This window comes from Micromys minutus, assembly GCF_963924665.1.
Source record: "Micromys minutus genome assembly, chromosome: 5".
Classification (NCBI taxonomy): Eukaryota; Metazoa; Chordata; class Mammalia; order Rodentia; family Muridae; genus Micromys; species Micromys minutus.
This window is the reverse complement of record NC_137974.1, coordinates 67,867,377-67,893,097: the sequence shown is the minus strand read 5'-3', so window position 1 is coordinate 67,893,097 and position 25,721 is coordinate 67,867,377. Positions and strand designations below refer to the sequence as shown.

General features: G+C 38.7%; 1 protein-coding gene and 1 pseudogene across 11 annotated transcripts in view; both read left to right on the top strand.

Moving 5' to 3' along the window:
• FAM135A (family with sequence similarity 135 member A) overlaps positions 1–20,107 on the top strand; it is a 68,755-nt gene extending 48,648 nt beyond the window's left edge. For 6 of the 10 annotated variants that reach the window (XM_080916962.1, XM_080916955.1, XM_080916953.1 and 3 more), the window contains 10 exons: positions 2,902–2,975; positions 4,656–4,810; positions 5,022–7,359; positions 8,848–9,008; positions 11,274–11,365; positions 11,763–11,860; positions 13,739–13,890; positions 14,949–15,059; positions 18,047–18,160; positions 18,711–20,107. In XM_080916962.1, coding sequence (XP_080773088.1) covers positions 2,902–2,975; positions 4,656–4,810; positions 5,022–7,359; positions 8,848–9,008; positions 11,274–11,365; positions 11,763–11,860; positions 13,739–13,890; positions 14,949–15,059; positions 18,047–18,160; positions 18,711–18,916 — 3,501 coding nt within the window. In that variant the 3' untranslated portion in view covers positions 18,917–20,107. The remainder of the gene's footprint in view (positions 1–2,901; positions 2,976–4,655; positions 4,811–5,021; positions 7,360–8,847; positions 9,009–11,273; positions 11,366–11,762; positions 11,861–13,738; positions 13,891–14,948; positions 15,060–18,046; positions 18,161–18,710) is intronic. The other 4 variants (XM_080916954.1, XM_080916957.1, XM_080916956.1 and 1 more) reach the window with 2 other exon arrangements.
• Positions 20,108–23,941: 3,834 nt separating this feature from the next.
• On the top strand, positions 23,942–25,037 carry LOC308420616 (cysteine-rich protein 2-like; annotated as a pseudogene). The gene has a single exon. The product of its transcript is annotated as a cysteine-rich protein 2-like (transcript).
• The last annotated feature ends 684 nt before the right edge of the window (positions 25,038–25,721 follow it).

The following is a 25,721-nucleotide window of genomic DNA, read 5'->3' as shown; positions in this document are numbered from 1 at the left end:
TGCAGGCATTCTATTCTACCAAAATTATTGGAATATTAGGTCCTATGTTAAAAGGTTCCAAGTTTTTTTTAATTATTTTTTATTGGTTACTTACAAGGATTTTTGGAAGGGGATTATTTTTTAAAGTGTTAACTAGTAAGGTTAGTCAGTTAGTTGTTTTGTTTTTTGTTTCTGTTTTTTAAAGGCAGAGTCTTACTATGCTTCTCTAGCTGTCCTGGAACTTAGCATGGAGACCGTGCTGACCTTGTACTCACAGGGACCCAGTTCTGCTTCCCAAGTACTGGAGTAAAGGCGTGTGCTGCCATGTCCACGCCGGATGTTTCTATATTAGGTTATTATGGCTGGTTTTATTATAGCACGGTAGTTCATGTCTGCAGTTCCTGCACCTGGATAACAGTCAGGATTGCCAGGAGCTTGTGATCAACATGAACTACAGAGTGAGTAAGAGGTTACAGAGTAAGAGCCTGTCTCAAAAGAGAAAGCAGGCCCTGGTTCTCACAGTGTCGTCTGACATAGAGTTATGTCTCTGCAAATCGTCATGTTCTCTTTGACTGGTATGTTCCTGATGTTAGTACAGTGATAAATTCACCAAGTTGCACTTGAAATATGTAATGCCATAGCTCAGATGTCCCTCCATAGAAGCAGAAAATATTAAGCTAGGCACTGCCTCACATGTGTGCTGGGTTCAGATCTCAGTACCAGGAAGAACAGAAAGCCAAGAAATTATTAATAAAGATAGATAAGAGAAAATGGTCTGTCATGTGTATAAAAAATAAAGGTTTTCTTTGTTAATTTGCTCTTTTGGAAGAGATGTGAGTAGAGAAATAATTCATTTAAATAAGTTAGAGTTATATGTAATGTTAAGTGTGAGATAGTTTTGTGAAATAAGGGCATTGTGGTTTCCTATAACACAAAGAGCAAAGAACATGCAATCAAATGAATATTTGTAAAGCGCCTACATTTTTCAGATTAATATCAACATTATAATCTATGCGATGGAAACCCTGCACACTCAGCATTAGGCGTATAAAATTAATATAACAAACACTCTTAACAATTGGAACAAAAATAGTAGAGTGAGCCCAGGAAAAGAACATTCAGCTCTTTAAAGCAAAAGTTCAACTTTTTTCTATTTGATCAAGTTTGAATAGTTGTGATATTGCCAAACACCATTTTTAAATTAGAGTATACAATCAAACTCACTTTGATAAGCAGCTATAACAAAGCAATGATGGGGGGGGGGGTGTCCCTTTAATTTAAACTTGCAAACCTAACAACTTTAATATTACGTGTTGCCATCAGGTGGCAGTCATACCACAGTTGTGGTGACACAGTAGACTCATTCATTGCATATTATCCCCGTGTGCTAATCACTCAGAGAATGTGGGAAAGAACCTCATTTGAGTACAGAAAGCAAGGAATTATTTCTGATTACAAAGCCTTGATGTAGACAGACACAAAGATTAGACCTTTAAAACAGAAGATCCTGAGTTTCCCAAATGGGAACTTGAAACACCAGGCTTATCACTCCCTTGGCGTCTTTTACAGTAGTTTTCTTACTTACTTAAAGAAGATACCTCCTCCATAGCACATTTAAGGTTTAAACCAGTATCAGCAGAGCTTAGTGTAGGAGTCAGGTAGCTAAGGAGAGAAAGGACGCAGTCACCGACTCTAGGAAGCCAGTGGAAGCTAAAGGAAAGGAAGGTTGCACGAAATGAAAAAGGAGTCATCTGGGTAACAAAGGAGAGAGAAAGGAGTTAAGGGACAGGGTGGATATTATTAAAGAAATACAATGAAACTTCTGTCTTTGTGCACTAAATACAACAAAAATACATGTTTATACTTTATAGTCACCAAGTAAATGCACACACACATACACACACACACACACACACACACACACACACAATCCTTAGCATAATATTATATGAACATGTAGATATTTCTCTTCCCTCTATATACTCAGAGAAGATATCTTTTCCTCTCTTGATTGGCTTACTAGTACTCTAGTACCAAAATAAAAAAGAAAAGAAAAAGCTCTATTTTTATGATTAAAGATAAATGTCAAAGTACAAACACAGTGGGGGAAATAGCAAATCCAATATATATTTACCAAGTACATTCTTCTTTAGTATGCCAAAATATATTAGCAGGTACAGAAGTCATCAAAGCACAGTTTCTTCAGACATCATGGTCCACACCTTTAATCAGGCACTGGAGAAGCAGAGGTAAGTAGATCTCAGTGAATTCAGGGCCAGCCTGGTCTACATTGCAAGATCCAAGCTGAATAGACCTAAACAATTGGATCCAATCTTAAAAAGTAAAATAAAACATAGTTCTGTCTAAAGAACACCATAGTACTAGAAAAGAGTGTGATTTGGGCATAGTTATGTTAAGACAGGATGCAGTGAATGCTGGAACAGTAGCTACAAACACATGTGTTTATTTAGACTGTCCATATTGACACTCCTGGGATACGTATTCTTTTCACAATGCCATATGCACAAGTATTGAATTTGAAAGTGCGTCACCTGAAGTTTAGGTCAGATATCCAAAGTCCCAGGGCTAATAGGTCATTCAGTTCGTGGTCATACCTTTTAATGTCTATCATAGCAGACATCATCCCCTAAACAGGACAAGTACCAGCAAACAGGACAAGTAGCATCTTTACCTTCAAGGAGGAGACATGAGATACAGAATGTACTTTTCTCACTTGTTTTTTTGTTTCTTTAGTCTACACAACCTAGAAATGCGGTGATTTATCAGCACTGAAGGGAAGAAGTTGAATTCTTCCAGGACTGGCTGTGATTGCCTGCTGGAGTCGGCATCGCTGCCTGCTATGCCGTGCTAGTCTGACTTGAGCCGCCACGTCATCATTGTTCCTTTTCTTAAATTCTTTAGGTTCGCAGATTTTCCGAGGCATTCTTTTGTTTTGAACATCCAAGAGAAGCTGCTATTGCATACCAAGAACTCCAGTAAGTAGCACAAATTGAAAATGCAGATATCCTTTTACATACGGCATCTTAGACAAAATTAATGACAGGTGTCATAGTGTTTAAAGCAGAAGAAAATGAAGGAATTTCAAATTCTGAACTCTAATCCCATTAGGGTTAATCTTAGGAATTTTCTCTTGAAAGCATGATGGACTTGCACTATGTCCCTTGACGTAAGCTATGTCACACCTTTGGTGTCACTGTACCTCTGCTCTTCCCTACGCCATCTCTGCTTCTACTCTCAGTCAGAAGAGCTCACATTCACCATATTCCCGTAGTTTCTTCACAGTCCGAGTGGGGATGGCATAAGTGACACACTTCAGATAGCCAAGGCAGCTGGACAGTGGTTTAGAGCCCAGCAGTGATGGGCAGAGGCAGGTAGATCTCTGTGTACGAGGCCACCCTAGTCTATAGAGGAGTCCCAGGATAGCCAGGGCTACATAGGGAACCGATGTCGTGAAAAACCAAACAAATCCAAAATAAATGCCTTTCGTCTTTCCTACAGTTAGATCTTATTTTCTTTGTCTTTAAAGAGTTGTTTGAAGTAATTTCACTTGAAAAAGGGAAAGCAAACATAAAGTAGTGAATTCCGTATGGTTTTATATTTATGAAGTTTTGAACAAGCAAAACTTTAAGGAAAATAAAGTCCAAACAGTGGTCCTCTTGGGGTTGACATGGCTTGAAAATTAGGGAGGACACTGAGTGAATGGACACATTCTGGGTTGTGTATTCATTTGTCAAATCTTAGGATATATTGTAGTGTGTGTGTGTGTGTGTGTGTGTGTGTGTGTGTGTAGCTTAGCTTACCTCCTAAAAATACCTATAAACAATAACTGGGCATCAAAGGTAGTCAGTGATGAATAAAGTAGGGCAAGTGTTAATTGTTCAGACTGGGAAATAATTAAATGGGATTTGTATAATACACTTTTTAAATTTTTTATTAGAATTTTCTCTAAAATTTTTTTGCATTTTTTTATGTTTGATTTTTTTTTTTTTTTTTTTTTTTTTACTGAATGTGTGTGTGTTCGCCATGTGTTGCCTGGTGCTCTTGGCAATCAGAGAGGGAATTCAACTGTCCTAGAACTATAATTGCAGATGGTGTGAGCCACCCATGTGGGTGCTCTCATGGTGCTGGGATTCAAACCAGGCCTTTTGCTAGAACACTAAGTGGTTTTAATCACTGAGACATCCAAAACATTTTCCTGATCACTATTTTGTATTAGAAATATATATATCTTGTTTTAAATAACTGTCTAATGTACTTATTAATATATATTAATAAAGTAGCCATGTGGAACGCACATTTTCCCTGTGTTCTCTTTGTATAATTAGTAAGCATTGAACTTATGATACTACTTCTGTGTACCATTTACAGGGAATGTGACAGTTGAAACTGTGTACATTAGCATTCACCTTGAAATAAGATAGGGAATGATACAGTAGATAAGGAATTAGTTCGTCAACAAACTACAATTTTATGTCAATAAACTTAGTATCAATAAACCCTAATTTTCATTTAATCGTTTTTTATCTCTGACCAAGAAAATGTTCCCAAGTATCTTGAAAGGGACTAGAACTGGTGGGAAGAGAACAGGATAGAGTTTAAAGTGGAGGTGGGTGTAATTATTTTTCACTACCATCTGACTTAAGAATATTTTTCAGTGCTCAGAGTCATCTACAGATGTGCACCGCTATCAAAAATACTTCCTTCTGCAGTTCTCTTCCACCCCTACCTATTGAATGTAGTGAATTAGATGGAGATCTCAATTCATTACCTATAATCTTTGAAGATAGGTATTTAGATTCAGTTATTGAAGGTAAGTATAATCTAACTAAAATACATAAGCTCTGTATGTCACTTTCAGTATATTTTTCTAAATATACATAAAACCTTCCCCTAATAGTAAATCTTTTCCCCCTCTAGTTTCATTTATTTTTGAGGAAAGTAGAAAGTTATAGTTAGAAAAAGTAGTTTTGATCCTTTGAGTTCTCACTTACAAACTTGAATCTTTTTTCTTTGAATAAAAGAATTAGATGCGCCCTGGATGGGAATTCAGAGTCGTCAGATATCAGAGGCCAGTAAAACGGATAAGCGTGAGACTGAAGAAAGCTCTGTAGCAGGACTTTTTAGCCCAGAGTTGAAGGTCAGACCTGCTGTTGCCTCCAGTAATTGCTATGCAGAAGGTGAAAAACAGCTAACAAAATCTCTAAAAGGAAAGAATGAAGACTCAAATAAATCCAAGGTTAAGGTCACTAAGCTCATGAAAACAATGAAACCAGAAAACACAAAAAAGTTAATAAAACAGAACTCTAAAGATTCTGTGGTTTTAGTAAGCTACAAATGTTTGAAAAATACGCCATCAAGTGATCCCAATAAATACTTTGAAGGCAATCCTTCACATAGTCAGAAGGAAGGTATGGATCCCACAGTGTGTGGAGATAATTTTGACCCAAAGACCTACATCAGACAGCCAAGTCAAAAGGAAGCTAGCTCTCTGTCAACTAATACAGACAGAACTGAACACAAGTCTCCAGATACTGAAAATATGCAACCAGACCAGTTCGATCTCTTGAACTCTGACAGCCTAAATCTTTGTGCAAATTTGTCCATTTCAGGTAAACTTGCTATTTCCCAAGATGATAGTGATATCCCAGATACGGAGCACAATCTGGCATCTAGAAGTTCACCACATGATTGCCATGACTATCAGACAACCCCATCTTCGGAAGTTAGGACACTTGAAGTCGAGTCCAGCAGTAAAGAGTCTTCCAGTGAAGGAAAAGTAACTGTTAAAATAGGACCTTGGACAGAGCTTCGAGAAGATGAACTATTTGTCAATAATTTACTGCCTGATTTTGAGGCCTTAGACTCTAATGATAAATCCAAATCTATAGATACACCACTTGAAAAGGATGATTTACAGGAAGAAAAATGTCATTCTACTGAAGAATCATTAACTAAATTCAGAAGTAATCTACCTGCTCCTACAAAAGAATATCATGTTGTCGTGAGTAGTGACACAATTAAATTACCAGACACTAATGCCACGTATGCCTCCTCTAGATTTTCAGACTCAGGTGTTGAAAGCGAACCTAGTTCTTTTGCAACACATCCCAATCCAGAAGTAGCCTTTGAAACTCTCCAAGGACCAGGTCCTTGCACTAATGAAAGATTATTTCCTCAGCTTTTGATGAAGCCTGATTACAACGTAAAATTTTCACTAGGAAGTCATTGCACTGAGAGCACAAGTGCTTTAAGTGAGATACAGTCATCTTTGACGTCAATAAACTCCCTTCCTTCTGATGATGAGCTGTCACCTGATGATACCTGTAAGAAATGTGCTGTTCCCGACTGTCATCTAAGTGATGGTAAAACTGTATTCAGTCTAGGAACAGTGGGTCTGCCAAAGTGTGATGATACTAAGAAGTCAAGTATTATTTTGCAACAACAGTGCGTTGTTTTTTCAGGGCATTTGGACAACGACACATCAGCAGTACATTCCTTAGATTTAAGCAGTGAGGACCCTTTAGAGCTCATTTTATTGGGGGAAGATGCTTCCAGTGGTGTGAGAATTAGCTGGGGCTCCAAACCTCTTTTGGACACTGTCTTAATAGGCTCCCAGAGCCATGGTACATCTAGTAACAACTCTGCGGAAACAGTGCCAACACTAAATTCAAAACTGATTTGCTTAGGTTCTCCTTGTGTGCTTTCAGGTTCTGTTTGCACTGATGCAGAGCTCAGTGTAGATAGAACTGTGGAAGGAAAAAGCAGTGAGCCATTACATCACAGACAAATGTGTTCAGAGGCTCCTGCTGTTGAAAGTAACCCTCTAAGTGCAGGTGACTCTCTTCCCAGTAGTACTGATGTGGTAAAGCAAGGGCTTGTGGAAGATTATTTTGGATCTCAGAGCAATAGAGAGGTTTCTGATGCATGTGCTATTACCTACCACAGTTCAGTTAGCTCTCAGGAAACCTGTGACAAAGGGATTGGTGATCTTCTGCTGGATCAGGGCAAAGAGGAGGAGGAGGATCAACAAATGGTTCAAAATGGGTATCATGAAGAAACAGAGTTTTCAGCTATGGATGGAACACTAAATGTTCACTGTCTAAGTGGAGATGAGCTAGGAGAAGAACGACATGAACTGTCCGAAAAACTAAGCAGCGACTATCTGAGGGCTGCTGTAACTGTTCCTGCTGTTTGTACGTCTGGTTGTTTGTCCTTCCCATCTGCTCCGCGAGACTCTCCTTGTGTTAAATATTCTAGAAGTAAAGTTGATGCCATTACAAAGCAGCCACGTAGCATTTCTTACAACTTCACTTCTTCAGCCTCCTGGTATGAAAATTCACCAAAACCTCAAATACACGCGTAAGTAATGGAACTCAGGATTATGTGATGAGCATATATCTGGAACATCAAATATAGTTCCAGAAGGTGGAATCTGGTGGTGTTTCCTCTAACAAAATGTGCTTCCTTGATTGTTAAAAATGGCAAAATGGACACAGAATATCTTTGGAAGTCTCCTTCCAGATGGTCCTGTTGTATCGATCTTTTTCAGCAGTGTTATGTAAGAAGTGTACAGTAGCTAAGATTAAAACTCTGCTTTTCTCAGCACATCATTTCTCCCTTATAACTTCAGAGATGAGCTAGGCTGTGATGAGTACAGGTGGGCCATACGAGCAGTATTAAGGAAATGAGTGACACATCTACAGGAACCCTAAACCTGCCGGACCCTAGTCAGTCGCCTTGCTTAAGTCAGTTGTTTCCAGGAGCAGATTAGTGTGTGTGCATGGGTTTCTAAGGTCTCCTGTTTCAACCTAGACCAAATCAGCATCTGTGAAGTGAGGACTCAGGCAGGTATACCATAGATTTTTTTTTTAAGTAACAGATTACTCTGGATTATATATAAAACCTAAAGCAATAATGTAGTAACAGTCATTGATTTGAAGACATATATAGTAGCTTGACATGATAGCATATGTCTTTAATCCCACACTTAGGAATGAGTTAGGCAGACCTTCATGACTTCAAGGCCAGCCTGCCCTCCCAGGGACAACCATGGCCACATTGATAGACCCTGTCTCAGGAACAAACAAAAACTGATGGCACCTTTGGGTTCTTGTCAGTTTCTCTGAGGCATCGGAAAGCAGTCTCTGTGTCTTTGTCCATTGTGGACTGCAGAGCTTCCTATCCGTCCCCTCCTGTCCGCGCCCTTCTTCCATTCCACTTGATTTCAGCCAAATGGATGTCGTGTTAAATAAACAGTCGAAGTGTTTATAGTCTTCAAATTAGATTTATTATCATGCCAAATACTATATACTGCCCGTTAGAGTTGTGTACCTCTCTGGGTGCTGCTCCTTATTGGGATGTTGAGAAAAGTTCTAATAGCCCACCCTACTTGAATACCATGCTCACAACTGTGCTTGATAGAATAGCTTCTTTCTTTTTTTTAAGTTGTAAGAGAACAGAGAGTTTGATCACGTGACAAATACCAGTTGCCATATTTTTACTACTCTAGTTATTCTGTGCATGTATTACTAAATGTTGGAGAAAGTATAAAGCACTAACCATAAACTTCTAATTTTCCTAGTCAGTTCAAGTTTAAAAGACTACTTGAAAGTTACTTCAGGCTTCAAGTGTTCATTTCATTCAATTAGAATATGTACTACAAGTACCAAAACAGTTAACTTTTGATAAAATCATTTAGATGGCCCCACGTTGTTTCCTGATCTTTACAAATATTGCTGATCTTCTTTTTCTGCACTTCTCTAAATTCATTATGTTCTCTTTTTGTTTCTGAAAACAAAGAGTGAGCAATCTTTAGTAAAGACTGTTTTCTGTAATACTTCACTTCAGCTTCCTGCAGGCAAAAGAAGAGCTGAAACAACTTAAGCTCCCTGGTTTCATGTACAGTGACGTTCCTCTGCTGGCGTCCTCAGCGCCGTACTTCAGCTTGGAAGAAGAGGACGGTTCTGAGGACGGCGTGCATCTCATTGTCTGTGTCCATGGTCTGGATGGTACGTGGCAGCCATTGACACCTGCCATGGCAGCTCAGTAGCTTTTCCTAGCAGAACATACAGCTTTCTATAATCTTTGAAATTGAAAAATGTGATTAGCTAAGATTGTTACATTTTGAAACAGAAATGTGCTTTACTAAATGTAATATTATATTTTGATTTTTGTTCTTTTTAAAGTAAATTTGCCATTGATAAATATATGTTATAAATCATATTTAGATATAGATTTGTATGATCATCTGATACTCATGTAAATGTTTTAATTTTTTTGTATTCTTAGTGATTTTATTTACTACAACCTCAGGACTATCCCTTAATAGTTTCCCATTCTCTTTTACCTTGCTTCTTATACCTTACAAATGGGGAAATTGGTACCCTTACTGATGTCAGGCACCACTTAAACCATGCTGTATCTCCATCACATCCGCTGTGCTTACTTAGCAGACTTTCCTTTCTAGTTTGAGGAGCTGTAGGGGGGAAAAAAAAGTATTTTCTAGATAAGTATGGGATATTACTGTAATTCTCCAACAAACTATTTTGTGGGATATAAAAAATATTAAAGGTCTTTAGACTCTTCAAGAAATAAAATACCTTCAATACCAACCTTTTAACTCTATCCTCAAATAATGTGATGTCAAAGAATTATCTGCAAAACAAGACATAATTGACAATAGAATTTTCTGGCAGATTTCCTTAATTGAAAATTTCACAACACAGATTGTCCTTAAATCACATAAATTGGTTCAGAATAATAGAAAAAAGATGGAGTGCAGCCCGTTCTTTGGTTATTCCAACTATGGTACGAAATGTGGTAACAACATCATACCAACATTCCCCTAAACAGACTATTGGATATAACAAATAAAACTCTAGCTTGTAGCATCAATATTAAACTATTATAACAAAGTTTCTGTGTCCAGAATAGAGCAGTAAATAAAAAAAATGTATTTAAAGTGCAGAACACTAATAAATTTATGTGCATAATTGATGAGATACAAGAACCATTCCCAGAGAATATGAGCTGTAAACCAAGCGTTAGGAATTAAGTAGAACTACTCTCTGGCCCAGAGTGGTGATTAGTTGGATATATTTCTAAGCTATATAAAGACTTATTGTGAAAATCAGAGATGTTCATTTTAAAAATAGGAATAAAAAATTATAACATCTCAATACATTAATTATGAAATATCAAACAGTAAGTATTAGAAGGGTAAAATAAAGTTGAACACCTGATAATAGCATGTATATATTCCTAGCAAATCAAAAGAATCAGAAAAATCTACTAGTTTTAAAGATGTTCTGTATTTTATATCTAAATATTTTATCTCTTTAAATATACCTACTGATATATTTTTAGCTAACAATTATTTAGCTATAGCCATGACAGGAAAGTCAACAGGCTAAATCTAAAGCTAAATTGCATTTGAGATTTGTTACATGCTCGCCTAGGGCAGTGATAGAGCGCAAGTTGGCTGCTGTTGTGTCCAGTTGGTGTCTAAGGGCTGTGCTGCTTAGAAGAGAGTGAACCAAAACTTTAAGCTTCACCTGGGGAACCACCACATATGCAGCCACCAAACCCAAGCACTATTGCTGATGCCAAGAAGTGCTTACTTGCAGGAACCAGATATAGATGCCTCCTCAGAGGCTTTGCCAGAGTCATACCAATACAGTTGAGGATGATTGCAGCTAACCATCAGACTGAACACAGGGTCCCAAGTGAAGGTGCTAGAGAAAGGACTGATGGAGCTGAAAGGGTCTGCAACCTCATGGGAAGAACATTATCAACCAACCAAACCTTCTACAACTCCCATGGTCTAAAATGCCAACCATTGAGCACACATTGAGAGGCCCATGACTCCAGTTGCATATGCAGCAGAGGATGGCATTATCTGGCATCAATGTGAGAAAAGGCCTTTGACCAGTGAAGGCACATTTTTCCATGTAGGAGAAGGCCAAGGCACTGAGGTGGAAAGGGTGATTGGGAGAGGGAGCACCTTTATGGAAACAAGGGGAGGAGGGATGGGAACTGGGGGTGAAGGGGATGACACTTGAAATGTAAATACAAAGAATATTTAATGAAATAATTTTAAAAAGAACTGAACTGTTAAGGATATTGGCTGGAAACTCTTTTACACAACAGATTGTCTATCAGCAAGTGGATTAAGACATGAATGGCCTGTTTCCAAAAACCTTGAAAATGCATGATAGTGTACATGACAACTTTCCATCCTCGTCATCTTTAAACGTTGCTTTTCATTTTTTCAGGAAATAGTGCAGATCTCCGCCTAGTAAAAACATACATTGAGCTGGGACTACCTGGGGGAAGAGTCGATTTTCTTATGTCGGAGAGAAACCAGGTACAGTAAGGCAGGATTTTCAGTTGCAGCAAAGATGCTTGTGCCAGTTCCTACACTTCTTAAGAGTTCTCTTTGCGCATAAAACATTTTCCAGCTCACATTTCTATACAAAAATTTTATTAACTACGCCATTGTATGAGTATTGTTTAATATATTGTTTAATATAAACATGTATTGTTTAATACTGTTAGCCTAAGACATAGCATAACAGCAAGTGCTGTTAGATACTGAGACTCCTTTCCTTGCAACTGTGTCCATTTTAATATAATGATCACTCACTTGCCTAAAATGAACTCAACTATATTGATAACACCTAAATTAAAAAATATATGATTGTATCCAGTTTTTCATGTTATGATACATATTTTAGTATATAATATGTTTTCCTCTCATTTAGAACGATACTTTTGCTGATTTTGACTGCATGACTGATCGCCTTTTGGATGAAATTATTCAGTATATTCAGATATATAGTTTAACAGTCTCAAAAATAAGGTAACTTATATATATTTAAATTTTTATATTTCTATGACTTAAAGAACAAAATAATCTGTAGTACTGTTCACCTAATCTGCAGCCTAGAAACCAGAGCTAGAAAGATAACTCAGCTGATAAGACCTACAGCCACGTGGTACAGTGGAGGGAACTATCATCCATGTGTTGTCCACACACACACACACACACACACACACACACACACACACACAATTTATTTTAGTGTAGTGAAATATAAGAACCTTTAACTATATTTTAGATCTAGGAAAATTGGCTCAATTGGTAAATTGCTTTGTTTTTTGCTATGCAAGAGTAAAAATCTTAAGTTGAGATCCCCAACCCCATATAAAGGCTAGGCATGATGGCACACATTTGTCAGTCTCCTGCTGGGGGCCAGAGACAAGTAAGTGGATCCGGGAACTTGCTGGCCAGTCTGTCTCATTGGTTTGTGAGATCTGGGTTCGTCGAAAGACCCTGTCTCAAGAAATAAAGTGGAAAACCGTTTCAATCGGTGCCTTGAAAACAGTCTAATTTCATATACAATGACCAAGAGAGCCAGAAATTTCCAGCAGATTGAAATGATGTCTGTTTGAGGAGGTGCAAATGCTGGCTACTCTGATTTACTGATGATATATTACATACCTGTTTTGAACCTTCAGGTACACAATTGTAATACATGTTGGTTAACATTTTAGATTATTTTTCCTTAAAGTTTTTGGGATGTATGTGGGCCTGCACATGCATGTATATTCACACACACATGGAGACCAGAGTAGAGTCACAGGTGTCAATCCTCAGGCACTGTCTACCTTGTTTTGGAGACAGGCTTCCTTCCTAGCCTTGACCTCACCAAGCAGGCCAGTGTGGTTAGCTGGCTAACATACCTGTCTGTCCTACCTCTCCAGCGCTGGGATTGCAAGGAAGGACCCACGTGTACATCTTTCTTTTTCTTTCTTATTTTTAATAAAATGTATTTACTCTGTGGTGGGTTTTTTGTTGCTGTTGATATTTGTTTGTTTTGAGTGGAGGTATGCCATAGCGTACAGGACAGTTAGCCAGATTCAGTTTTGCCTTTCCATCATGTGGCTTCCAGGGATCATATTCCTAGTGTTGGTATTTAGGTAATGTGTGTTGATATGTGATTGAGCTCAGGTCCTCACATCTCCTAAGCAAGCATTTTAGCAGCTACACTATCTCCTCATTTTGTTACTTTTAAACTGTCAACAGCATAAGAGGAATAAATAGATAATTTCTTAAAAGTTATCTTGTCTTTTATATGTACAATTTCATTGTTATATCTCGGGCTTAACAAATAAATAATTTGGATGTGTACCTAAAGAGGAAAAATTATGAGCTAGTTATTATGACTATTTTTAATAATTTACATCATAAATACATGTTTTATCTTCATGAATGTGTGTGTCATATGTGTGCTATAACGGCTGAAAGAGAGCATCAGATCCCCAAGAACTAACGTACAGACACTTGTAGGCTGTAGTGAAGTTGCTAGGGTCTGAACCAGGGGCCTCTGCAGGAGGAACAAGTAGTTTTCACTGCTGAGCCATCCGTCTGTGATCTATCCAGCCCCTCCAAGTGTTTTTAAATACATTTGTTTATTTCTATACCGTTACTAATTATGTATGAAAGGTGTTATTAAATGCTATCTCTTATCATAATTGAGATCCAATTATTTTATTTTTTTCTTTAAAGTATTTCAAGTATTAAACTAATTTACAAACAAAAATATCAAAATTCTTAATATTTCAAAATAATTTCTTGTGTATCAGGTTCAAGGGATTTTTGTGGGGTGTTTGTTGGTTTGTCTCTCTTTAAAATGAATATTATGTGGTAAATAATTTTTCTGTTTCTTTCTTACAGCTTTATTGGGCATTCGTTAGGCAATTTAATAATTCGTTCAGTGCTTACGAGGCCAAGGTTTAAATATTATCTCAGCAAACTTCATACCTTTCTCTCTCTTTCTGGACCTCATCTTGGTACACTCTACAACAGCAGTGCTCTGGTCAATACAGGTAAAAAAAAGTTTATTGTTCTGTATAAAAACTGTGACATGGGCAGATAATTTTTAGGATTTTTTGCTATTAGAGCAAATTTGTCATGTACCTGGTCTCATAAAATAGAAAATAAAGTTCATTTTTTATTTTTGTTGTATGTATAAAGTAATTTAATAAAAATATTGTTGTAACAGTTACTTACAGGTCTTTCTTACTCTTACCTGGCCACTTTTCTGAGCTTTAATTTAAAAAGCATAACGGAGGGACTGGAGAGTTGGCTCAGCACTTCAGGGTACTTGTTGATCTTGCAGAGAATCCATTGTGATTCTCAGCACCTGCATGGTTTCTCAGTCCAGGTCTAGGGACTCTCAACAGACATGCATGGGGTGTGCATTCCTATGTGCAGGCAAATATTCATACTCAGAAAAAAATGAAAGAAGCTTAACTTTAGGATCAAAGGTTATGTGTCATAGTGCTAAAGTGATATAAAAAGTTTATTGAGATATGACAGGTCCTTAGTTTGCCTATAGGTTTGGTTTAAGCTTTTCCTTTGATTTTTTTTAATATGATAGCTTTGTCAGATCTACACTGTAAAAAAATACACTTAAAATTTCACTGATGAATCATTCTAGTTTCTTTTGTACCCATCTCCAACCAGTGATTTCAGATTGTCACTAGAAGATATTGATAAGTCATTTATTCCAAGTTCTGTTTAAATTAGTCTTTTATGCCTTCCTTGTACCCACCTTTACACTGATAGTCCAGCGCATAGACATTTGGACCTATGTGGTTAAAGTTGTGCTGTCTCTGTTTATACTTTCAAGTAGGATGTCTAAAGATACAATCATCCCAAGGTTGATCTTTGTATATTATTATATATTTTGTTACTACAGAAGCCTCCATGAAACACCATTAAACTATATGTGTAAATATGTTTATGAAAGAGTAGAAGTACTTGGCAAATAAAATTTTATTAACCAGCAAAATGTTAATTATTAAGAGTATACATTAACATTTATAACTTTATGAATTACTACCTTCCCATACATGCTCACATATCACATTCAATTTTCTAGGTCTCTGGTTTATGCAGAAATGGAAAAAATCAGGCTCTCTTTTACAGCTGACATGTCGAGATCATTCAGACCCTCGTCAAACATTTTTATATAAGCTCAGTAATAAAGCAGGTGAGTATGTGGCAACAGTTCAGAAGCCAGGCTTGTTAAAGAACAGATTGTCAGGTGTCTTTCTGGTGATGGAAATAATGTCATTCTAAAACAATTTTGGAAAGAAATAGCATCTAATTCTAAGCTATTATAGTAGTTTTTAATTTCTTGATAGGATTGTGTTTCTTACAAACTGTATAGAACTTTAAATTTCGTGGGGTGGGTGGGTGTGTGTAGGTGGAGTGGACACATGCATGCCACAACACTCATTTGAAAGTCAGAGGACAACATGGTTGAATTCATGTGCTCTGGCTGGATTAGAAAGCACTTGTGCCTAACCAGCTATCTCACCGACTCTATTTATTATTGAGTATTTTCTAGCACGATTTCTGCTTGTCCATCTCTGTGACCTTCTGGCTGTCCCCACCACAGCCTTCAGCCCTTTTTATAAACTCCCATATTTTTCTTCTTGTTTCTTGACTGTCAAACATGTCTGCACATTGTCTTGTTGTGGGTCACTGTGTTAGAAGAAAAGTTAATTATACTGCAAGAAGATTTTTGATGTGGTTTGAGTGAGGTACCAATCAATGCATATAGCAAAATGTCTGCAGAATAATAATGTAGGGCTTCCCTTAGTATCATGACCTACCTCATCTCAGATTCTTGGCCACCTTAGCAATGGCAGGTATAGGTTCTAACAAGGTGTGGGCCTTAACTCCAAACAGAAAGTGGTGGTTACTCCCGTAACATTTGTGCCATTATTGCACAAGTATATCTTGTAACAGGTTGTGATTGTGGGTTGCAGGGTTTGTAGCTGGGAGATATTGATGCTTTTCTTTTTCTGACAGCATTCAGAATACCTTAAAATACCATGAATGCTAGTCAGTGGAGGTGAAGCTTCTAGGTTGGCACCAGCTCAACTTCTCTGTGTTTGATAACATATATAAGTGTTGTCTCCAGCAATCGGGCCTTACCATCAGGTTATAGAGGGCATCCAGTAGCCTAGGCAACAGCTTGTGATGTGAATGACTCAACAAGATTTATCCCATTTAACCCCTTTCTCCTTAGTCCTGCATTCTAGTTTCTCCTTTATCTCTCTACAACACTGTATTTTATTGACACTTCCTTGGGGGATCTTCTCTTGCCTGGTACCTTACTAAGTACCTAACCTCTTGTTTATATGGATTACAGCACATTGAAGCTTAAATGCTAAGATTCACATGTAAGAGGAAACACACAATACTTGTCTTTTTAGGTCTGTGTTACCTCACTCAGGATGATTTTTTATTTTATTTTTTTTAGCTTTATCCATTTACCTGTGAATTTCATTAAGAGCTGAATACACTTTAGATACTAGCATACTACCAAAGTGTAGTTGATGAAGATCTTTTTCCTATTCTGTAGCTTGCTGTTTTGTCCAGATATTATTCTTTGCCATACAGCAGCTTCCCAATTTCATGAGATTCCCATTTATTAATTGTTGGTCTTAGGACCTGTGATCAGTGTTCTGTTCAAAATATCCTGTCCTGTGCCAATGGGTTCAAGCCTATTGATACTTTCTCTTCTGTTAGATTCAGAGTATCTGCTCTTATACTGAAGTCTGAGCTTCAGAGTTGAGTTTTGCACAAGATGATAGATCGGAATCTATTTGCAGTTTTTAGATACAGAATTATAGAGAAAATAAAAATGGACAAATTCTTTTTGTTAACAACAAATCATCGTTAGAAAACATTGAGAAGTAAGTGTTGACTGAACTCTGCATGCCCCTGTCCTCAGAGACTGGGTTATTCAAGAAGGGACTAGTTGGTGTGCAGACCCGAGTGTTGGTACCTTCCCCATCATAGGATGCCCAAGGGGGAATTCAGATTCATCAGATGTGACGATGAGAAGCAGTCATTTATTCCCCATGTTTTTATGAAATGTTTCTGTATGTATGTGTGCAGTTGATTAATTCCTTTATAGATCTTTGATTGTTTTTATTACTGCTTGAGAATTGTGGTTTTCAGCCTATTGCTCAAAACCGTTGTTAGCATTTCATGAGGAAAAGGACAGAATGCCTTTATTTTTTTCCATGTGTGATATTGGCCATGAGTGTTACTGGTCTTTCCATAGGCCCAGCCTTTTAAGAGTCACTCTCCTTGAGTTACAAAAGAAAAAAAGATGTCTCCAAAGTCCTGCATTTAGAATCAACAGTCACCCCCACAATTAACTTGTTCTAAAATTCTGACCCAAGCATAAAATACCAAATTTTTACTGTGGAACATTCTAGAACAAAACACAATGTCTACTTACTTCGCTTTTAATATATTTCCACTATCTTACTTAATAATCACAAGAATTGTTATTCATTAGTCAAGGCAAACAACAAATTTGAATATTGCTGATGCTAAGAGGTCAAGTGCTACATGAGTTTATTCAGTCATGAAGTAACCTATCCTTATTGAACAAAAGTGTGTGTGTGTGTGTGTGTGTGTGTGTGTGTGTGTGTGTGTGTGTGTGTTGACAAAAGTGACTGGGTCACAGCATCCATTACTATTATCACTAAGAAAATCTTTCCTCTTCACAAAGTCAAATAAGCAGAACATGTGAGTGGTGATAGGCAAGTGTCATGAGGGAAAACTGAAGAAGAAGCTTTAAGTAATTTTAAGTGGAGTGGTGTGTTTTTAATGGAAGCATGTGACTTTGGGTCTTTAGGATTATCCATAAATGTTTCGAAGTGTGTTCTGGAAGGTAAGAATGCGCAGGACCCTAGAGGCCTACATCTGGTTTCTTAGTGCACCTCGTCGGAGTCTTTGCACTGTCACTGCTAACTCGGATTTCTCCCAGGACACAGTGCACACAATGACACAGGCTTTTTCTAAGGAACATATAGAAGTTTGAGGAGTAGATTCATAATTATTTTAAAAGTCAGAAACATAATACTGCTGAGGAAATTTAATTTTTATGATACTGGTAAGTTTTAAACCTGGTTAGATTTTGTATTGTAATTTATTATTTTCCACTTTTAGGGCTTCATTATTTCAAGAATGTTGTGCTGGTGGGATCTCTGCAGGATCGATATGTTCCTTATCATTCTGCCCGCATCGAAATGTGTAAGACAGCGCTGAAGGACAAGCAGTCAGGTATGAATGAAATGAGCCTGGCTCAAAAAGAAACTGCTTGCTTTCCTTTAATGATGGGTGGAAGAACCTGACTTCAAATTAAACATCAGACTTAATACGTGGTGGAGAGCAGGAAAAGAGCTAAGTGACCTCTCACAGGAAAGCCAGCTCCGCAACCCAGCTCTTATGCTGGTGAGAGGAAGTTGCTATTCTTTGTCCAAAAGTTCTTCCTAGACTATAAAGTATTTTATTTTACCTAATGAAAATATTATGTGGTTGGCTTATTTTCTTTGTTTAGCAAATTATAATTGACTAAATTCAAAGAAGTTGAATGATTTGTTTTGAGTTTCAAAATTGGCAAAACCAGTGTATAATGATTTGAACTGCCAGGCCAGGTGTTATTCCTGATGTCTCTGTAAATGTCTCCTGTTAGACATTCTCAGGACAATAGCTGAAAAACAAATTTAATGATACTTTTCTGCTTTGTGTGGGAATAATATAACTTTTATAAATTAGAGAAAAGTTGACATAGACTTTTTAAGTAATAATTTTTTTTTTGTTTATTTCATAGGACAAATCTATTCTGAAATGATCCACAACTTACTTCGCCCAGTTCTCCAAAGCAAAAGCTGTAATTTGGTTCGATACAATGTCATTAATGCCTTGCCCAACACGGCTGATTCACTCATTGGGAGAGCTGCTCACATAGCTGTTCTTGATTCTGAGATATTTTTAGAGAAGTTTTTCCTGGTTGCTGCCCTTAAGTATTTTCAGTAGGAGGAAGCATCATTAGAGACTTACCGATTACCTCATTCAGCAATGGTTTAAATAATGTATTATAGTTGTGTAGATGCTAAGTTTATGACATATTTATACCTTTTTATATGGAAGATAATTTATATCATCCATGTGTAGAGACTTTTAAACATCAATTTTACTTTCTAGGTAATGTGGCTGTGCAATATTTTTTTAATTTTATCTTTTTACTTTTCTATTTTTCATATATTTTGCTACCTAAGTATTTCAGTGAACCTTGTGCCCATGTGTATGTCTGATCATTTACTATTGGCTTCCACAATCCTTCAGACTGTATCACATTAAAGGCTGTTATTGCTAGAATAGTATGGTATTTTAAATTCTCCAGTTTGGGGCTTTTAGTGGACAAAAAATTTTACTTTTAACACTTTATTCTGTTTTAACTGGAAGTAAAATAATGGCTGCTAAAATGTATTTTTGAAATCAGCTTCTATAATCCTAAGATATTAAATTTACATTTGGTCAAACCAAGTGGTTCATACATGCCAATGTTTTAAAGGTTTTCTATAAAATCATATTGTTGCTATTAAACATGTGTCATGCTTATTAAAATATATTTTTACTGGTAATTTAAACGTTAATTCTCATATTGACTTTTATTACTGGAACTTTTCTTGTTCATTAGGAGCTTATAAAGATTTTTGAATGTCCTCTGCCTTGATTTGGTTGGAATTTTAAGTTTAGTAATGTTGCTTGAACTTTCTCACAGTAGCTCTGTAACCCTTTTCATAGAGTTCCTTGTATATAATAATTAAATATTGAAATTTGTGAAATACTTTTATGAATTTAGATAATTTTTAGATACTATTAAAATTTATCAGGCTAAAAAAATCGTGTAAATCAAATATTCAGTTTAAAATTGAGAGACAATTAACTTTACATGTTTGGTGGAACAGATGCAGATGTTTTTGACGTATGGGGATGTTGAGTCTTTACAAAAGGTGCTGATTAGCATTAAATACACTATTTTTTTCTCCTGTTCTACTTGTGAAAACAGTCCTGCACTGAGGGTGGGCGTAAGGCCTCTTTCCGTTCACCAGTTGTGGACAAAAGGTTGTTGAGTCTGTTGTGTATAATTGGTGCATGTTTATTTTTAGCATTATGTTCATTGCCTCTGATGTTAATAAATGAGCAAATGCCTTTCTGGAGGGATAGCTGTAACATTTGTAATGCTTGCTTACTCCTAGAATGCCTAGAGATGCAGCAGTGGCCTGAATAACATTCTGTCAATGATGGATTCATGCTGTAGTGGTACATCTATCTGTCCTCAGGGTGTGTGGGCTAGTGTGTTCTAAGTTTATATGATCACATCCTGATGCTACACAGCACCCAGATCTCTGCTCAGAGTGTGTTCCCATTATTAAGTGATTAATGGATGCCTGTGACCTCATCCATAACTAGATACTGTAATCTTCTATATATACCAAGTTCTGAAAATTTTTCATAGATGGTTTTTGATAATTACTCATTTTTTTAAAATTATTCAAGATTTTTATGAACTGAACTAAGCAATAAATTTCCCAAAGGTATTGTAGCTGGAAAACATAAATGCATTCGTTGTCAACCATATTTTTGCTACATATTTTTTATGTTTGGATAGGTTGGATAGCTGACCTTCTAAGTTTAAACACCTTCGGACTTGACAGAGGCTTCATTCATAATCATATAAGTCATACTTAAAGGAAAGTTCATAGAATCATAGTTAGTTGGGTTTTGTTTTAAGTGGTTGTGGTTTAAAATCTAATACTTAATTTCTGATTTATCGGGAAAATCATCATGTATCAGTTACCTCCTTAAAGTGACACTCTGAAAGAGAGGGGACATAATTACCTTACATGGTACAGTTGTTCTTAGAGTGAACCACATCAGTGTATAACAATAACAAATCTTGGTTGCAAAGAGTAAATAGTTGTGATTGTCTTACACAGAATAAAAGAACTTATTGGAGGAATAGCGGGTCTGTCAAAGAGTGGATGAAAAGGCTAGAGAACAGGACCACAGGACAGCAGCCAAAGGAAAATGCTATTCAAATGTCATCTGACCCTGAGAAGAGTGAAGGAAGGTGCATGTGCTTGCTGGCAGAGAACCTGTGGAGCCTGGCTTTCAAACACTCCTCTGATTCAGAGTCTAGTGAGAATGCCCAGCTGACCAGGGCCATGTTGTGCCAGGCATGTGCTATGGTCATGAAGGACATGTATCTGACCCTGAGTTTGCAAAGTGGGAAGTGGGCAAATCTAAAAAGAAGCATGCTTCTCGTCTCAATTTTCAACGCCCAAAGGTTCTATATGTCCTGTAGGAGTGCTGTGGCCGAGATGTTTAAGCTTTCAAAACAGGTTCATCCTGAGTCCTAGGAAAAATTCTCTGTAGCAGTAGGATCTCTGACAAATTTTCTGATTTAATAGTTTTAAACCTCATCTCTTACCAATTGTACATCAAACCCAGATTTTTGTCTTTCAGTTGTAAATATGACCTTGCTAGTGAGTTTGCCAGCTGCTCTCAGGAAGAGACAGATACTCACTGTCATCAACTAAGCGTGTAAAGTGTGTCCTCCCTTGATCTCTGTCAACCACTGTGGGTATTATATGCTCCTTTAGTGTTAGTTTAAATATTAGGATCTTAACCACCGCTTCTACATACAATGATAGTGTCTTAGTTACTGTTCTTTTGCTTTGACAAGACACCATGGCCAAAGCATCACTCAAAAAATAAAGCTTTAACTTGGGAACTTGCTTAATAGTTTTAGAGGGTTAGTCTGTGATCATCATGGGAGAAAGCAGATGGGCATGGTACTGAATCTGGCATGGGCTTTTGAAACCTCAGAGCCTACCCCCAGTAACCTCTCCGGCAAGCCCACACATCCTAATCCTTCGAAAAACAGCTCCTCCACCTAGGAACTAAACATTAAGACATACAAGCCTGTGGCTGTCACCGTTCTCATTTAAACCACCACATTTCACTCCCTGAATATAATATAATCAATCCTTATATAATGCAAAATGTGCACTGTCCAGCTTTAAGTCTCCATAGTCTTTAAGTCTTAATACTGTTTCACAGTCCATGTCTCTTGAGTCTCAAGGTAATCTCTTAACTGACCCCCATGTAAAAGCAAAAAGCAAATCACATTCTTCAGCATACAGTGGCACAAAGTATTCCCATTCTCCAGTGGACAAGACGGGTGTGAAGAGTCAGAGCACACTCCATATCCTGTGTCCTGTGGCAAAGGATTAGATGACTCTTCTTTCCCTCCATCCTTGCTGGCTGCAATATGAACTCTTGGGCTGATCTACAGCTTTTCTTGAGAGGTATCCCACAGCTCTGGTAGCTCCATATCATCTCTCCCCTGCCACAGCCTTGCCTTTTAATTGTGGAGAAAGATACCATAATCCCTCTTCTGTATCCTGAATGCCAAAGCCAGAACCACCGGACCCAAGTTGCCAAGTTCTGCTTTCTGGGACTAGAACCTGGCTCCTCCTTGAATTATATTTACATAAACTTTTATTGATTATTTTCTTTGTTTCTTAAACTTTGGTTTTTTTCCTTTGCACAAGTTAGCTGCTTGCTAAGTGGAGTACTAAGGTGTTTCTTCTATTCCAGTTTGAATCAAGGCGTTAAGCTCTTTTATCTGCATGAGCACAGAGCTTGGCTCCACCATGACATTTCTTGGTGCTTTGTTGCTCCTCAGACTCAAAAATAACTTTTTTTCTCTTTACATGCTGCTCCACGGGCGGAAAGTGTGACTGAGCCTGGCACTGACTTTTGATACCTCAAAAGCCACTCCCAGTGACACCCTCCTTCAAATAAACCTCACTTCCTAATCCCTCCCAAATCAGTCCATTAACTTGGTACTGGGCCTCAGGTGTAGGAGCCTATGAGGGCGTTCTCATTCAAATGCCACAGATAGGGTGGGGAAAATGGGAAACATGCTGGTTTGCCATCTTCTTTGATGAGAAACTTAAAAATACAAATTCTGGCCAGGTATTACACACACATCAGTGACAGACCGAAGGAAGGATTCCATTCTTGTCTAGATTGGAAACCAGGAGCATGGGTAGGTAACCTTCAGACAGCTCCATAGCTGATGTTCCCATAGCTACATTGATGGACTCCTCCCCTCCAGCTATCACTCTACCCATGTTTTCCAACATTGCCCAAGGTCGTGAGTAGCTGGGGCAGAATTACAGGCATGCCGCAACACGGTACAGTAAGTCATGATAGGCAGTGACAGGTTATGATAGATTGTAAACTCAGGTGGGAAGTAAAATACTGAAAATGTCTAAGAAGTAACCTAGGCGCTTCCCTTCTATTGTCTGGACTCTTGTCAATACAAGTGATCTCAAGATTGTCTTTCGGAGTATATGACATCTTTTAGAAATGGCACATCAATGTATTTCATGACCTGGTTCCAAAACCCAACCTGTCCATCATCCTGTTGGGCCCGTATGTGGAAGATGGGATAATTGGTAAGATTGGTGGATCCTGACTTACATCCACAGGAAAAAGGTTTTTTGATAAGCCGTGTTGTGTGGGACACTTTATGTAGTACAAAGCATTCAGTGAGGCCACAGATGAATTGTATGAGAGGAAAGATAAGTCAGGAAAAGTTTGTTATGAAATATAATCCAGTAAGGGGATACTTGGTGGGCACATGCCAAGGTGTGCCCCTGAGAATGTATACCATGCAACATCTCCTATTAAAGGGGTTTATTTGGGGCGAAAGGAGGGGAGTGAGGACCTGGAGACGGGGTAGAGGCAGACATGTAGACAGGCAGACAGACTGTGGGAGCAGAGCCAGGGAAGAGAAGAGGAGGGGGCACAGAGAAGAACAGAAATGGGGAGAGACCAGCAGGTAATGTGAGAACAGAGAGCTGGGGTGGGGAAATAGTCCTTTTACATTTTTACATTCCACTAGAACCTGGTAGCAGCAGGTGGAGAAGAAGCCTGGTAGGATTATTTAAGAACAAATTGCCGGAGCGCGGGTGGAGGGCGCAGACCGACCGAGCGCACCGACCATGGCCTCCAAGTGTCCCAAGTGTGACAAGACCCTGTACTTCGCCGAGAAGGTGAGCTCCCTGGGCAAGGACTGGCACAAGTTCTGCCTCAAGTGTGAGCGTTGCAACAAGACACTGACCCCTGGCGGCCACGCTGAGCATGATGGGAAGCCCTTCTGCCACAAGCCCTGTTATGCCACACTGTTTGGACCCAAAGGTGTGAATATTGGGGGTGCTGGTTCCTACATCTATGAGAAGCCTCCGGTGGAGACCCCTCAGGTCACTGGCCCCATCGAGGCCCCTGTGGTGCGAACTGAAGAGCGGAAGGCCAGCGGGCCCCCAAGGGTCCCAGCAAAGCCTCTAGTGTGACATTCACTGGGGAGCCCAACATGTGTCCTCGATGTAACAAGAGAGTGTACTTCGCTGAGAAGGTGACCTCCCTGGGAAAGGACTGGCACCGGCCCTGCCTGCGCTGTGAGCGCTGCTCCAAGACACTGACCCCAGGCGGGCATGCTGAGCACGATGGCCAGCCCTACTGCCACAAGCCTTGCTATGGGATACTCTTTGGACCCAAAGGAGTAAACACTGGTGCTGTGGGCAGCTATATCTACGACAAGGACCCGGAAGGCACAGTTCAGCCTTAGACCTGCAGATGCTGTCCTCAGGGTCCCCTATTTAACCCTGAGGGGAAGTGACCTGTTGCCTAGCCCTGCCTCAGTGTGTCTCGCCTGCAATTCCAGGACCTCGGTGGTGGAGGAGGAAGCCTGGGCAGTCCCAGAATTTCAGCCCCCCTTTGTCACCTTGACATGTCCTATGTTGCCCATGGTTTACTTTCTGTCTACGGGCCTCCGTAGCTCCATGGGCCCTGTGTCCCTGTGTCCCCTAGTCTCTGATAGCTGTCCATGGTGGCTGTCCTATGAGATTCCCTTCCCCACCAGTATTATTTATGCCCTGCTTGCCAGTGATGGCCATGAGCTCACAGCATCCCCAGGGTGACGGCACCCCTGCAAGGAACCCTCTGCTGGTTCCCACACTACTCCCTGCCTACCCTCACTTGGTTTGCAGCTATGGAGACTTTTGCTGACAATAAATAGTTTGGTTTGAGAAAAAAAAAAAAAGAACAAATTGCCACCTTTTTCATCATTGGATGGTAGAATTGATTCTCTTGAAATCAGACCTGTCTCCCAGGCTGCTTAATACTATGTGCAGATTGGGAGCTGGTGAGATGGCTCTGGAGTTAGAAATACTGTCTGCTCTTCCAGAGGACCTGAGTTCAATTCCTAGTAACCACATGGAGGCTCGGGGCTATCTGTAAAAGAGTGATGTCCTCTTCTGGCATGCAGGTGTACATATAGACAGCATTCAGTGCATCCAAAACAACACAACACAAAACCACTCTATCGAAAGAAAGGCATAGGTCAAGTCAGTCATTAGGGTTGCTAAGTAGTGGTGCTAGCCAGTCAGTCCTGGGAGGAGGGCAGTTAAATGTACAAAGGTGTCTTGGTTCTTATCACTATGGCTATTGTATTAGTGGGTCCACTGAGAAACACAACCTTGCTAAGAGGACAGTGCAGTGATGGCTGTTCTTGGTGGTCAGCACTTTTGACTGCAAGACGAGGATTTAATGGATTATTTGTCTAACCAGCTATGGGTTTGTTTTGCTTTCTTATAATGGGAGAGGGGGCTTTTTATTATTTGTCATGTTTGAGGGGTTTTAAGCTCAATGTTTTTAAAAGATTTATTTTTATTTTGTATGAGTGTTTTATCATGTATGGCAT